General features: G+C 36.4%; 1 protein-coding gene across 5 annotated transcripts in view; it reads left to right on the top strand.

Annotated features, from left to right (window-relative positions):
* LOC145981769 (uncharacterized) overlaps positions 1–15,880 on the top strand; it is an 86,491-nt gene that overhangs the window by 50,186 nt on the left and 20,425 nt on the right. For all 5 annotated transcript variants that reach the window (XR_014440986.1, XR_014440985.1, XM_083115184.1 and 2 more), the window contains exons 9-11: positions 8,439–8,563; positions 11,204–11,330; positions 13,793–13,927. Coding sequence is in view for 3 of the 5 variants with exons in the window: in XM_083115184.1 (XP_082971310.1) it covers positions 8,439–8,563; positions 11,204–11,330; positions 13,793–13,927 (387 nt within the window). In the remaining 2 variants the exon portion in view is untranslated. The remainder of the gene's footprint in view (positions 1–8,438; positions 8,564–11,203; positions 11,331–13,792; positions 13,928–15,880) is intronic.

The raw sequence follows: 15,880 nt of genomic DNA, 5'->3' as shown, positions 1-15,880 counted from the left end.
TAGGAAAAAGTCATTGTCGAGGGAGTGGATCTTTGGATATTGTTGAACTTGGAATGGAGGAGAAATAAATATGTGGAAGTGGAATCAATGACACCACATTCAAAATACCGTGGTCAGCATACAAATGATTTTTCATTATAATCGTTCAAGCAAAGCTGACTGTGTTTTCCATCATTTATTAGCAGTAATAATGTAAATATATGAATACATATTATGTACTAGAAACATAAGTAAAACACTGAAGTCTTCATGATCATTGATTTTGTGTAACGTTTACACAAATCAATGATCATTAACAGTACGTTACTGTTACAGTAACTGTAAAAGAAACTCAGTTACTTTCAAAGTACCAGTAACAATAACTGAGTAACTTTTTTAATGATTGACTGTAACTCAGTTACTTGTAAAAAGCAACTTACGGAACCTGTAAGTTCAAAATAGTGCATACTTCCTGGTACTGTTGTAGTACTTTGCAATCGCTGACACATTGTACTGTGGGTTGTTGTGATTTCACCCTAGATGATAACTAAGAAATGTATGCCTTGAATACTATTTGTACGGAATTGCCATACTTGTTGCTTTATACTATAGAAGTCTTAAAAGTATTTTTACTGTTCCAACCATCCCGTCATAAGGATATTTTCTGTGGTATGTGGCGAAAAAGCTCCATTTGAAAAAAATTCAATCAGCACAAATGTGTAGTATTAATTCTTACTTCATATTACGTATCCCCATGAAGAGTAGCCAAAAAGAACTTCCATATTGAGATAAAATGCACAAAAAGAATGTTCTCGAAGATAAATTTGCTAAACTTGGGAATGTTAATAATAATTATATATATAATTATATAATATATAAAATTTTAAAAAATGAAGACTGTTGAAACTAACTTAGATACAGTGGAACCTCAATTTTACGTTATCCAGGAGACCAAGCTGAAAAAACTTAATACGCGGGAAAATGTAAAATCTTGGAAAATTTCTAACCAGACCATCAAGATTGAATGCAAAATGAAGGAAAATGTAAAATTGAGGAACTTAAATCGGGATTCCACTGTAATTATTACTTGCAAATTTTAAATTAATCTGTAAATTTGGGAGAGGGCAAGAGCTTCCCTTTGCCCCCTCCAGGTTACGCCTATGCTTAGTGAACATAAATTTTGAATATTGTAACTTGAAACATATTGTACTTCAGGCTTTGTGCTAAATACAAAGTATTTTTAATAAGATTTACTTTTAATGTCATTTTATGCAAATGATTTTTTTATCACCCTGTCTCTGAACCGCCCATCCCAATTTTTTCATCAGGCATTAGTACACACTCTGAGCTACCTACATATAAAATTGGGGGGAAATTGAAGGGGGGGCATTGCATGAAATTCGCTCTTGAAGTTAGTCATTTATTTTTCTAAAAAAATACATAAAACTATATATAAAAATACATGTTTACTGATGCATTCATCTGAAACGTTATTTAAATGAAAGCTTATACTATTCTGAACAAAAGAAAACAAACTTGAAGTTTCTACGGCAAACCCGAGGGAAGATACGATCGTTTATAACCTAATGCGTGTCATTCAAAGTGGAGCCGCATGTGGCGTACATGGAGATCTTAAAAAGCGTGCAACTTCTGAACCCCTTGACCAATTTAAAAACAGTTGTCATTTTTGTAATCAGCATCAAAAGTTCTATAAGCATACCGAATTTCATCAAAATCGGGGATGGTGGGTGACATGGCCTGGATGAATTGACGTGGAATGACCCCTCACTGATTTTTTCAAGGTTGTTAGCATAATATATAGCTGCTGATATCCAGGTTCCCCATCTGGTCAAGACTGGTTGCGGAGGTAAACTAAGCTCAGATGCAACTTCCTTAAATTTTCAGGTTCGGGAGGGAGATTTCAGAAATACGTATCTTCTTTGTGTTCAAAATCAACCTGTCCACTTCAGCAGTCAATCATGCACAAGAAATGTTAACCGAAAGGCAATATCCTAACTGAGCATGAAATACTTTTTTCTCACACTTTTCTCCTTCAGCAATGTTGAAACATGCATGAGTTCAATATTACTTAAATAAGGCGAAAATTATTCACATAATAAATGGAAGAAAAATAAATGCCAACAACGTTTTTTGGGAGAAAAATAATTTATATACACATTTTTTTTTAAAAAAAATGGTCAAATTTCATTGAAAAGGCAAAAAAAGGCATTATAATTAAAAATAGGCAGTGGGGTCCCAAATAGGCAAAAGAGGCAAAATGAAAAGGTTTCTAAAACATTCGAAACAACATAAGAAACGTATATCCGGAAAAATTGTATCAATATATGCAGTAGATAAAAAGAGGCATTTTGCCAAACTTCCGGTCTCTAATCATCAGTGTTTCAAAGGCAACATATTCAATTGTGGTATCACTTGACAGTGACAATTCCGCAAAGTAAAACAGAGGAAGCAAGGCTTGGTAGCTTAGATAGTAGAGAAATGGTCTGAATGCCAGAGACTTGTGTTCGAGCCCTGGTTGAGACACATTTTTAGCTTAAATTTCAACATAATCAATTTAGTGCTACCTTGAAATAAAATTGTAAATAGAACACTGTTAAAAAATGATTTATAAAATTGGAAATAATTGACAACATAATATTTCCAGTATTGACAATTGATTTTCTTATTCACCTATTGCAGACAGTATTCTTTTACTGGCCGCGGTGGCTCAGTCGGTAACGCGTCTGACTACCATGCTAAAGGTCCCGGGTTCGATCCCCGGACGGTTCAAATCCGGGAACTTTTCTAACGATGGAAGTGGCACCGGCACCCACCCAGCATCGAATAACATGGGTACCTGGGGAAACCTGGGGTTAAAGGCAGTCAGGGGCATGGTGCTGATCACATCACCCCCACTCACGACCGGATCAAGAAAGTGTGGGGCGTTACCCCCACACCCCCTATACGCCTTCATGGCGTGGTGCTAAGCACAGGGGAACACTTTACCTTTTTTTTTATTGTTTTACTTTAGGTTTGCATATCCTATGTAATAATACAATAATTTGACTAGCCATGCAAGTGTGTGTATATCATGAGAAACTTCTGGGCAAGGACCTCCCCGATGGTGTAGTGGTAACGTCACCACCTTGTTCAATACCCTGTGGTTTGGATCCACTTTAAACTGTAGGTGCAATCCCGATTACCCTATCTGTGCATAAAGTGGACTTAAAAACAACAATCAATCAATCAAAGTTCTGGGCAACTGAAACAAAACTTCACTCAAGTAATAAATAACACTCAAAAATAAGAATTTTAGTCTTAATTTGTAGTAATCAATGCAGCCAAGCAAAGTGGAGTAAGGAAGTACCACATGATAAACCTTGCATTCCCATTTATATTATGGACAGACAGACAGACCTACACCTAGTGGTTTCACAAGCTGTAAGAGAAAGTATTGACTGCATATTATATGTGAATAAACAGACTAACAACTCCTTAAAAAGGATCACAAATATTTTGAGAACCCCAAATGTTTGCCACACACATCTTAAAAATATCCAGGAATATTTTCAGCAGTCAGGTTGTTTCATTAATACATTGGAAACCCGATTTTATGTTCAAAGATTTTACATTTTCCTGTTTTATACATTTTGAACTTATGGTTCCATGAAAGCAAACCTTTACAAAATTTTGCCAGATTGTATATTTTTGTGCATTATAAGTTCTTTTGCCACACTTCCTCAAAAAACATGTGTCAATATTGAAAATATTCAAGGATTTTAAAATGAGATACATTTGGATTTTTTCAAAATTAAAATATATACAGGGTTTCTATAAATTAGTTATACAAAAGTAACCATTAATTGTGAAGAAAGTGTGTGTAACAGAAATGGTTTTTACATCAATGAATACAGCATATCTTCAAGTTTATTGTTGCACGTTGTTAGTTTCAGATGCTGCCACTGGACGCCAGTGGCATAGCGTGATACTATGAAAGGTGTAAGGCTTCCTTAGATAAACCTGATCTGAATATTGGATAAAGAAAACCCAAAGATATTTTAACTAAATAGAATCTATTTGAATGTAAGTCATGCATGGGCATACTCAATTTCAAACACAAAATGCACACACTCTATGTTAACAATAATAGCATATGTATGTATTACTTAATGAAAATTCTCATTTATACTGTAACTCGATCCGACGATCCTTTAGTCTGAACACCTCAATCACGTAGTCGTAGAATCGGGAGTTTCTGGTCAATGTGTTTAGCAGCTCCTTTTCAATGGATATCAGTCCCAAGTCAGATTTCCTTGCCCGAGTCTGTGTGCTGCGTTCAAATGTGTGAATCCTCTTCAGTGCAGAAAACTACTTTTCCACCGACGAGCTTCAGGCAGGAACAGTGAGGAAGAATTCTGTTAGTTTGTACACTTGTTCAACAGCTTCATTCAAATGGGTAGTACGCAAGTACTCATGAAGTTCAAACACACTCTTTACTCCATATTACTCTTCTTCTGGAAAGGCCATGTCATATTTTTATTCTTATTATTCTTTTTATTTCCCTAAACAGCCATTTGTGGGAAATGCGTAGAATACAATTCGCAAATGCAAATGCATTCGAGAATATTACTCAATATCATGGTTACGATATTTGTGTACATTTTGAAAAGCATATCAAGCAACTTAGTCAAAGGAAAAGGTAAAACAAATCTGTAAATCATAACGCTAAGTATTACACGTATGCTTTTAACATTACGGGCAACTGGAATGCACGTGCCTAACTTTGCGAGCGCTGCCGGATCTAGGATTGCCAGACATTCCTCTTTTATCTTTAACTTCACTGTTTCTAATGAAGGTAATATCCAACATTAAACCATCTCTTTGTGAACTTAATAGTTAGTTTACACATTTAAAATGACACCCGGTTTGTTAGCTACACCTCCCGTCAATCATTGTTGAAACAACACGGGAGTCGATTTTCTTGGTTCTCTCCCGACTGTGGCAAACAGACGCAGCGGGGACAGAAATCATCACCAGTTAGCACCCACTGGTAATGCACCTTACAGTGCGTGAGAATCGGGGCACCTTGTCATTGGTTGAGAAGATACTACGTAAGCAAACACACCTGCCATGGGCGAGTCCAAATCATTTCTTCCATTCACCCGCACGTAACTCCTCTCAAGAAGCCAGCCTTACAGAGAAACAACTCAAATCAAAACAAGTCCTCAATTGTTTCGTTAAAAGTTCTACTTGAAGTCTGATATTTCTATGTGTGTTCAAGCGATAAATACGGGAATGAAATACGTTTTCTTCAATAATTTCAACTTGTAAGGTGGACTTACAAGCCTTACGTGGGCACTACGCCGCTGCTGGAGGCGTCAGCATTTGTTTATCTGACAAAAGTACCACCTGGGATTGGTCGTGGTGGAATGATTCCGTTGCCACCTCGTCAACATTGCTGGGAAGAGGGGGAACAAACACATGTTCCTTAATGTAACCCTAAATAGAGAAATCCATGGGGTCCAACCAGCGAACGAGGTGGCCACGGAATTGTTCCACTACGACCAATCCAAGTCTGTACTTGTGTCAGATAAACAAACGCTCATGCTTCCAGTGGCGCCATCTGAAACTAACAACGTGCGACAATAAACTTGAAGATATGCTGTATTCACCGATGTATAAACCATTTCTGTTACACATACACTTTCTTCACAATTAACGGTTACTTTTGTATAACTAATTTATAGAAACCCTGCATATGTGTGTGTGTGTGTGTGTGTGTATATACACAACAGCTGCACTAGGATGCACCTGGTCACCTAACATGTCCACGTAGTTACTGGTGTAAGATATTTTATGGTCTGGTCACATTCAGTTTAGAATCATAGAAACTGTTGGCATCATATAGTACTGTAGGCAAATATAAGGGTTAACAATTGAAAGTAGGATCCAAACCATCTGTCTCCACTGGGTATTGAACCGGAGAGACCAGTTACGACATCATTAAAAGAAGCTATTAAAAAAATCTTGCTTCCGCATGCAACATGTTGTACAGTCACGGACACTTCTGGGTTGTAATTATTCCATTGACTTTCAATAGGATCATTCCAACCCAGAACTGTCCATGACTGTACAAGCTATAACTTATCCTGAGTAAAGTAACTTACAGTTACTCTTTAAATTAATGGTAACTGTAACTGAGTTACATTTCACAAAACATAATTGTAAACGAGTTACTTTTGAACAAGGAAACTGTAATTCAATTACTTTAAAACGTAACTTTCCAAAGACTGATTGTGATGCTCCCATATTCTGTAATGCAACTTTCATATTCATCTGGCATTTGATGGTTTTTGTAGCAATATACTTTGGAAATTTGCTGTAGCATAAAGTGACAAATGCCATATGACATTTTTTTAAGTTTGTTCTACATAGAGCAGCTATCTTAGTTGTTGTTAGGCTTGCCTGCAAACTTTTGAGAATATAATTCCAGGAGATTTCTTTACAGCCTTCAAACCCGTTAGATTAAAATGTTCTGGAAGACTAATGTCCTGAATATCACCTGCTACCTGTTTGTGGTCTTGCTACTCAAAATAAAAAATTGAATGAACTTGATCAAAACAATGATCACAATTTGTAAGTAAACAAAACAAAATCAATATACAGATACACAGACTCTTCTGAAGCCGTAATACACTATAATGAAATTCTTCCAAATTATACTATACCACGAACTTCAGGGAAAATACTTGGCGACAGTCTCTACATTTCGCTTCAAACTCACTCGTTTTCTGTAAAAAACCAAAATAACTTTTTTCCACTCATCACTGAACAGGCATTAGTACTTTCTTTTCCCATTACTCCAAACTGGCCACGACAACATGAACACTGAAACACACTTAATACCACTGTAACATACATGAAATAAATCTATATAATGAAGTGAAATTGGGTGGAGGGAAATGAAAACATTTCAAGACTTTGACGCAACCATTTGTTTAAACTTTCTACATCTTCCTCCTCCCACTTAATTAATAACTCATTTTTCGCGAGTCTTCAAAATAATATTGTGAAGTTTAATGGTTTGGTTTGCAATAACAAATTTTCTCGCTCTGCCAATCCATACCAAAAGAAAATGAGAAGGTAATGATAAAAAAATATAATAATATTATTAATCTTGTTATTCCGGGAGACAGCAAAGTTTGTCCGCGAGAATGGGTTTCTTAGTCAATCCAGGAGGTTTGGCAAGCTTAGTTGTTATACTTGTGTGTATGTAACAAGATATTGAAACTTTAATGTAGGTGAAAAAAGGTAAAGTGCTCCCCTGTGCATAGCACCACGCCATAGTAACGCCCCACACTTTCTTGATCCGGTCGTGAGTGGGGGTGATGTGATCAGCATCACGCCCCTGACCGCCTTTACCCCAGTGTTTCCCCCAGGTACCCATGTTATTCGATGCTGGGTGGGCACCGGGGCCGCTTCCATCGTTAGAAAAGTTCCCGGATTTGAACCGGCCGGGGATCGAACCCGGGACCTTTAGCATGGTAGTCAGACGCATTACCGACTGAGCCACCGTGGCCACAAGTACATTAATCTAAAGCTTCCATTTGATTTAAAATACTCCTGTGTAGCCAAATGGTTAGAACATACACCTTCGGTGTGAATGAAAATCCAGGATTCTCCAGTGGATGTTACGAGATATGAATGTTGATCCACCATAATGAGAACAACCATAGAGCTACTTGAAAGCAATAGTTGCATGCTCCAGTCTCGAAAGCCAGAAAACAGTTGCACTGGAATTACGTGTACTGACACAATCCATCAACCAATGAGAAGCTGCTTGGCAGGCTTGGCTCTCAATGGGTTGTTGGACCATGAAGTTTAGTTTTGAAATAAATAATTCCCAGCTACAACAGTAATAGTTCCAACATATTAATTTGTCATTTCTTGCAGATTCTCTTCACTAAATATATAATAATTAGGGCTGAGTCGATACCGATGCCGATGTATCGAAATCGGCAGATACCAGTGGTATCAGTATCGGTTGGAATTCATGTACCGATACCAGCCAATACTTTTGCAGCATTTTGGTCTTTCACAGGGTCCGCAAAAATGCCACGCAACACTTTCGCATAGTCTAATTATCCTGGAAATTATGCAAAATTCAAACATCCTTTTTTTTTTGCACTAATTTTTTCACGAAAAACTATATTTTGTGATTACATAATATCTATTTTAATATTCTGATGCAATTTTTTAATATTCTAAAGTAAATTTCTTTGTAAATTGATGCATATAATTAGAGAGAAAATTTACACACCAATATTGATCAATATTTTAAACACATTTTAATTATTGGAATTTTAAAGTATCGGTGGGAATCGGTAAGAGTATCGGTTCGGTTCAAAGTGGTATCGACGCAGCCCTAATAATAATGCTCTTTTTTTTTTTTTATACAGAGCCCAGGCAAAGGTATCAAAGAAAAATACATCCAAAGAAGGTGCAAGTGGTCTGACTTGTAGATACTGTGATAAAAGCTTTAATAATAACACACAATTGGAAAGACATGCAAAAATCCATTTCGGTAAGTGCGGTATTTATTCACTCCATTTTAGTTCCTTTTTTTTATTTCTTTTTCTCATCTTTACAAATACATAGCACCATTGATGTAACTGTTTTAATCCTAAGCTACAATTGTGCATGAATTGATTGAGTAACTGAATGACCTCAGCAGGAGATAAAATATTCCAGTACTCTTCAAAACTTGATTTCCTGTGATGACACAAATGCTGATTATCAAAAATTAATTATAAGAACTACTAAAAATACTGTGGTGTGTCACCTGCAATAAAAGTAGGACACCTAGATTCTGAAATACTGCAATGGTCAAACTTGCTATTGAAGTATGCTCATTGCTGTAGAGTTAGACAAGGTACGCACCATGCAGGGAAATTAGTAATCTGGATCTATGTGTGTCATTTTTATTGTTGCTAACTGTACATAAATGATAGTGTGTTGACATTTTACACATTTTGGTGCTTCAAATCCTCAAGAAACAGCATTTTCTATCCTATATGTATGCACTATGTGACAGAGTCAGGGTTACCGCTGGGGACATTTATTATTTCTGTCAAAAACCAATAAGATTTGTATTATGATATGGATACACTAACCTTCCTCTGTGGTATAATTATCTCTTACAAAACTTATGAATTCTTTTAATGCAAACACATCATATGCAATAAGCAGCATTATGTGTATGTTGTGATAAAGGAAATATCTGAAAGAGTAGAGCAAGATCAGGGATTTCACCCAGGCAGTTTCTTCATTCCATAGCATGCTGCTATTTTTAGAATCTTGTCTTGCAAAAATAAATGCCAGTGCCAACCACAAAGCTGATCCGTAGGGTTGCTTACATACAGGATAGAAAATTGCATTTTTCACTGACTCGTAGCATGAAAGTGAGACATCTATGAGCAAACCGTTTATAAGAAAAGTTGTTTGCTTTGATATCCTCTACACATTGTGAAAATACTATGTGTTGCATGGCGAATCATGTGTATTTATGTTCAAGACAAGCACAAATAGCAAAAAATTGCAGTAAAATAAATTCTGACAGACAGAATCTTGTAATTATTATTGTACTTATTTGTTTATGTTCATGTTACACTGTGTATTTTGGAAAAAAAAATATGAATGTTAAAAGTACTTCAGGCACTAGCTCTTAAATTTGTGGCAAAAAAATTCTAGCAACCTCTTGATTATGACGTGGAATCTCCTATTTATATTCATTATTCACAAGCCATTCTGTAGCTGGTGAAAATCGGCATCAGCTGCAGAATAACCCTGACGATTGGGGGAAAAGGCTGATTCTTGTAAACTTCTGCTCAGTGGTGGGTATAAGGGCTTTGCAGACCCCATGGTGCAGTAGCCAGGGGATGTCGTAAATGGGTCGGGGGGGGGGGGGGGGATAGTTGGTTTTGTACCAGAATGTTTGGTCCATAATGTAAAAAGCATACAAAATTCCCATTCATGAGATATATGAAACATTAATGACACTAATCAAATAAATAATTCATTAATCAAGGGATTCCTATTTGTTGTGTCAAACATTTTTGTATCACGCGGACATAATTCCCCTACTCGGAGTCCCCTGGACCCTATTCTAAGGATCAGATTGCTGTGAAACTTGCTATAGAGGCTATGTAGACCATGGGAAAGTGAATGCTGATAAAAAAAAAATCATAGTTCAAATTTTCACCACCAGGTGGAAATGTGGCACTGAAAGCTGGTTCACAGTGAACAACATCCTGCTGCTGAATCATTGATTACACTCTTAGGCTTCCAAAGGGTTCATGTAGACGGCATGCACACTGCTGTACTGACGTAAACCCAAATAAAGTTTGGAATGTCCAACTTGTGGCTTCAGTGACACGTTTCCACCTGGTGGTGAAAATTTAAACTACTTTTTTCCATCAGCATTCGCCTCCCCATGGAGCTTTATTTATGACTACTAAGGAATGTATTACAATTGAAGGGGTTAACACAAAAAGATTCTATCCCACTCTCCAATGAAAAGTGATATTCATACTGAATTTGGAAGCTAAGGTCATCTTCAGTCAGACTACATATATATATACTTTACACATGACCTTCAAAGACAAGCTCAGTGTATGATACTTTGTTCAATTTCTCTGCCGTTTGCCATAATTATAGACTTTTCCAGAAGCTACCACATTTGTAATGAATATAAAAAAATAAAAGGGGAGGGGGTACCCCTCAAAAATGCCCTCCTCCACCTGCATACATTCAGAGGTATTGTCCTGGTGCCTTAAATTATACTGGAACGTCAGTGACGCAAAATATTTACCGGATTCCCCCGTTTATCTTTGTTCTTTATCCTTTATTTGTTATTTAAATTTTTTTAACATGATGGTATGATTTAATATCATGCCAGATAAAGGGCCAATGATTATTTGGAGACCACAGTAATCATTGGTTTACATATGAAAGTGTTAGTAGGGTTAAAATGTTATTGTGTTGGATGTACAATTATTAATTTTAAGATATTAAAGTTAGAGAGGACATGTTAGTAATCGGAAGGTTAATATTAGGGTAAAGTGTATGAAATGGGATAAAAGAGTTATTTTAGTAGGAATAATGTGTTGTTGAGGCTTCATGTGTTTGTACAAATATGCTCTATTAAACTATTTGTTCCTTGTAGGTATCAAGCCATTCGAGTGTAGCATGTGTGGAAAGCACTTTCTGGAGAAACATAACCTAAAAGTCCACATGCGAAGCCATACAGGAGAAAGGCCCTATCAGTGCGAGGAGTGTGGACAGTCTGTCAGGTACTTTTCTTTCAGCCAGTTTTATTCTTGAGCAACCTAGGTGCCCAAATATGTTGAGTATGGGTACAACTCCTGTGCTGGCCAAGGGTGTTTCTTTGTGGGTGTTGCTTCATCAATTATTCATCTTTGCCAACCTCCGTGGTGGAAAGGTTAGCTTAGCATGCTGCGATGCCAAGGATCCCGGGTTCGAATCCTGGCCTGGGCATGGATGTTTGCGAGTGTCCCTTCATCAATTTCATCATATCATCACTCATCCTCATCTTCGGGATTAGCAAAAGTAGCAGAAATGCAAAGTAAAATAAACCAAATCAATCAGTCATTCATCTTCAATCATTACAGTTACCATAAAGAGGCAGAAAAGCAATGTAAAACACTTGCTGTTCCCTTCATGGTACCTACAAGTAGAGTCATACAACTGAACTAAAGTGAAGTCTGCCACTGACCTCCATAGCTATGAAGCCAGCAGTCCCAGGTTCAAATCTAGCCCTGGGCATGGATGTTCTTTGTGAGTGGCCTTTCAACATTTTCATCATATCACCATCATCCTCATCATTGTGTTTAAACCAAAAGCTGCAGAAAAGTGATGATAAATAACAAGAATAAAATAAAATGAGCTGAGCTCTTGTGGTGCAACAGCCCTTTCAGGTCCACTGCTTGCCAAGGGGTCTTTCACAGGCAAGGTGTCTAGTCCCATCAACTCGGTTTTCTTACTGTTGAGACTGGAGTCTTGTTACTACAAGTAGCTACCCCAAATTTCAATGCTCAGTCGGCACCAAAAAAACTCCCACCAGCGATCAGATCCAAGAATGCCTAAAAGCAAGAGCACTCACCATCTGAAAGCTCAGTAGAAACATTACAATAATAACCCGTACTGCAACAGCCCATTTACGTCCCGGGCCTACCTACCGACTGCCAGCCTCACTACCACCTGATTCTAATCACAACACCCGAGGTGGGAAATCATGCAACCAGTTGTGGTCAGCACGACGAGCCCTCAGTCATTGTTGTAGGTTTCCGTGACCGAGTTACACTACTCATTCGTAGCTCCCCAATTTTCTCACGATGTTGGGTGGCCAGCGGTCTCATACACAGGCCGAAATCTCAGGAGAAAAGTTGTTGCGCTTCCCCCAGGAGACTCGAACTTGTGCACGTCCCATAGCCGGAACTCAAAGCATGATGCCTTAGACCACACAACCATGGTTCAGGACCAGTAGAAACATTGCCATAAAATCTGTTCCTAATTTTCACTTTTAAAGAAATGCTATTCGATATATTAAAGGAAGTGCAAAAAATGTTTAGCATATAACCTCTACCCCTTGTCAGTAGACTGAATATTAAGCATACTTGAGGATCCCCAATAATGGCATGATTATTCTTACTTCAGTTCCTAGTGGGGACACAATTCAGGAACTTCAAGTTCAGTCCTGTAAATTTTGAAAAATTGTGGTGGAATGGTTAGCACAGCATGCTATGATGTTAGGGGTCCTGGGTTTAAATTCCAGCCTGGGCATGGGTATTCTTTGTGAGTGACCCTTCATCAATTTTATCTTATCATCATCATCTTTTTGACTAGCCAAAAGTGGCAGGAGAGCAAAGAAAAAAAAACATATCAAACCAAATTGAAAGTCAGACAAGATCATAGAAAAGTCGTGGAATGTTCTAAACACTTCTCTTCTTCTCCAATTTTCTACACAATCAGAGATATTTCTTCTCACATTTAATTTTTGGTCATTTATTTTCAGTAGGGATGGGGCCGAGTAATCGGTACTCTATCGGTATTGGCCGATATAGTCATATCGGTTTCTCAGTAAAATTACCGATTATTTTACCGATCCGATATATCGATAAATATCTGATAATTTAGTGCAAAATTCTGCCATTTTGTTGTAATTTTTATGGATAATCTTCATGTCCTAATTTCTAAAAAAGTAAATGTTTAAATATGCAATTTCTTTAGCACTGGAGTCACCTTGAAACACACGTTTATTAAGAAGGTCAATGAACCTTTCAGGTTCTTCAAGGACCATTTCTAATTTAATATCGGATCGGTATAATATCGGTTATCGGTAGTGGTAAATGTTATATCATTACTTTATCGGTATCGGCCAAAATTTCATATTGGCCCATCCCTAATTTTCAGCAATGTTGAATCAATTTTATAACATGCAAAGTTGAAGATTTAGTGCTTAGTATTTCTTAATACAGTGGAACCTGGATTTTCAGAGGACCCAAATGAAAAATTGAAAATGCAGAAAAATATAAAATCCAGGAAAATTTTGTAACAATTTGTACAAAATAATAATAATAATAAAAAAAAAAAAACTACCAAGTATATCACTCATGTTGTCTTCTAAAATTATTTGGCAGTTTGTTTGTATGTTTCTCAACATAGTAACATGAACATATATTTAATATGTAGTTTATACAGTTATGATTCATCAATTTTTCCTTATATCTTCCAGGTATCAAAAGGAGCTTGTGGATCACAAGAGAAAACATGCGGGCGAAAAGCCCTATCTTTGTGATATTTGTGGTCGTAGATTTCTGAGACATAGGGAAGTAATTAGGCACAAGGCCATCCATAGTGATGTAAAGAAGTAAGTGAATGTTATTTTCAGACAAATCATTCTTTATGAATCACTAATCAGAATTAAAACATTATCCATGATTATAATTATTTATAATTAAGTTAATTTCAATTAACCACTGTCATCATTAGGGAATGGAACTTTATGTGCTAAAAAACTCAGAAATATTATGTGAAATATGTGATAGAAACAGGAAATTATGTCACAAAAATAAAAATAAAATTTGGTAACAAAAACAAAATATTACATGCATTTTAAACACCTGAAAGCAAGCTATTTTTTGGGAGAATTGCAGTGGATCACCATAGTTTTTTTTTCCAAATTCTCCATTCTAAATCTGTGACAATTATCTCTAAAAGCATCTTATATGGTGAAAAAGATCACTCCACATCACAAAACCAATTCTTGCATATTTGAAGCACGAAATCTCACTAACGCTGAAGTTTTCCAAAGCTTCTTCTTCCTTTACTTTCCCTTCCAAAACACGTGCAATTTAGCACAAAGTTTGAAAACCTTGTTTTTTTCCCAAAAATGTCTGTATATTTGGACATTAGCACTTGTGCGTTAGATCCAGTGAGTTCTTTCAGTTTCGTTTCTACTATACTGACTTCACCCACGGAAGCTGCAAAAGTGTTCGCAGACGATTCAAGATTTTGTATTAGAGAGAAAGGACAGGTTTGTTGAGATGTTTGCCAATTCAACTTTTAAGGAGGGATCCTTCAACAGTTCTTGCAGAATGTCTATATACTTCTCTATGCATCTTTGTCGAGATCATTTACAACAGATACAATTTTTTTAAAGTTCTGGGGATAATATATGAAAGGTGCAGAGAATAAACATTTTTCCTTCAAGGATTTCAAGGTAGCTGAAGTCAATGAGTGATTTTATGCATTTAAAATGAAAATTCGCAAAATATGTATTTATATATGAAAAACTGGAAAATATGTGTTTTTATGTAAAATAAAATTTGCTGAGTTGACATATAAGGCTATGATCAGAATTTTGGCAAAAACGAGGGTATCTTATCGCAGAAAAAATATTTATTTACCTAAAGTTCCATTCCCTAGTCATCATTCACGAAGAAATTTGTTTACAAGCAAATTCAAATTAGGAACTTAGTAATGTTCCACGTTGCACCATGCTGTGAAGGCACGCAGGGGGATAAGGAGGTAGTGTCCCACTCTAGCTACCTGTAGAAAAAATCTGCAAGAGAGTAAGAATTATGAAGCAGCTGAATTTAGATGACACATAGCTAGAGGCACATATTTTTTAGTAAATAAAAAAGCAAAATTTCGGTACAAAAACAAGTCAATTTCATGTTCAAAAGCGGTAAATAAAATAAAATTTCTGTGATATAGCGGTAAAAAATCGGATCAAAAGCAGTATATAAAATGGCATTTTGGTTTTAAAATTGTGAATATAATCCAAAATTTGATTTAAAAACTGCACGTATTACACAAAATAAGCATATCCCCTTTAATAGCACCTATGTAGTTACCAGAGTATTAAGAGTTTATTTCTGTATGTAGGGATCCATTTTTGCTTCTGAAATATTTACAGTAGAATTAATCAATTTTCCATGAATTGCATAACTTGCAGGATAATTCAAACCTCAGAACGTGCCGCTCTGTAAGTAAACTCCAAATTTCGTGTTTAAGAGTCTATTTCGTATTTTGCAGTTCATTTCACATCATTTCATGACAAAACGGGGTAGGAAAATTCACCTTACACCTTTCAGAAACATGAGAAATTAACATTGCAATGTGTTATTTCACATTTTTGTGTTTTCGTCAAAAACAAAATATGCATGCCTCTAGACCATAGCTTCTCAACCCATTGCTGGATCCCGAGGGGGCATTTGGTGGGTTGCGAAATCAGGCTCAAAATTTATTTACTGTGTCTTAAAACCTATTACCTCTAAATTACTAAGATATATTGTTTGAACAATTTAAATTCAACCCA

The sequence above is a fragment of the Lepisma saccharinum genome, chromosome 30 (assembly GCF_977018435.1).
Source record: "Lepisma saccharinum chromosome 30, izLepSacc3.1, whole genome shotgun sequence".
NCBI classification, from domain to species: domain Eukaryota; kingdom Metazoa; phylum Arthropoda; class Insecta; order Zygentoma; family Lepismatidae; genus Lepisma; species Lepisma saccharinum.
Note: the sequence above shows the minus strand (reverse complement) of the source record. Positions and strands in the feature narration are given on the sequence as shown.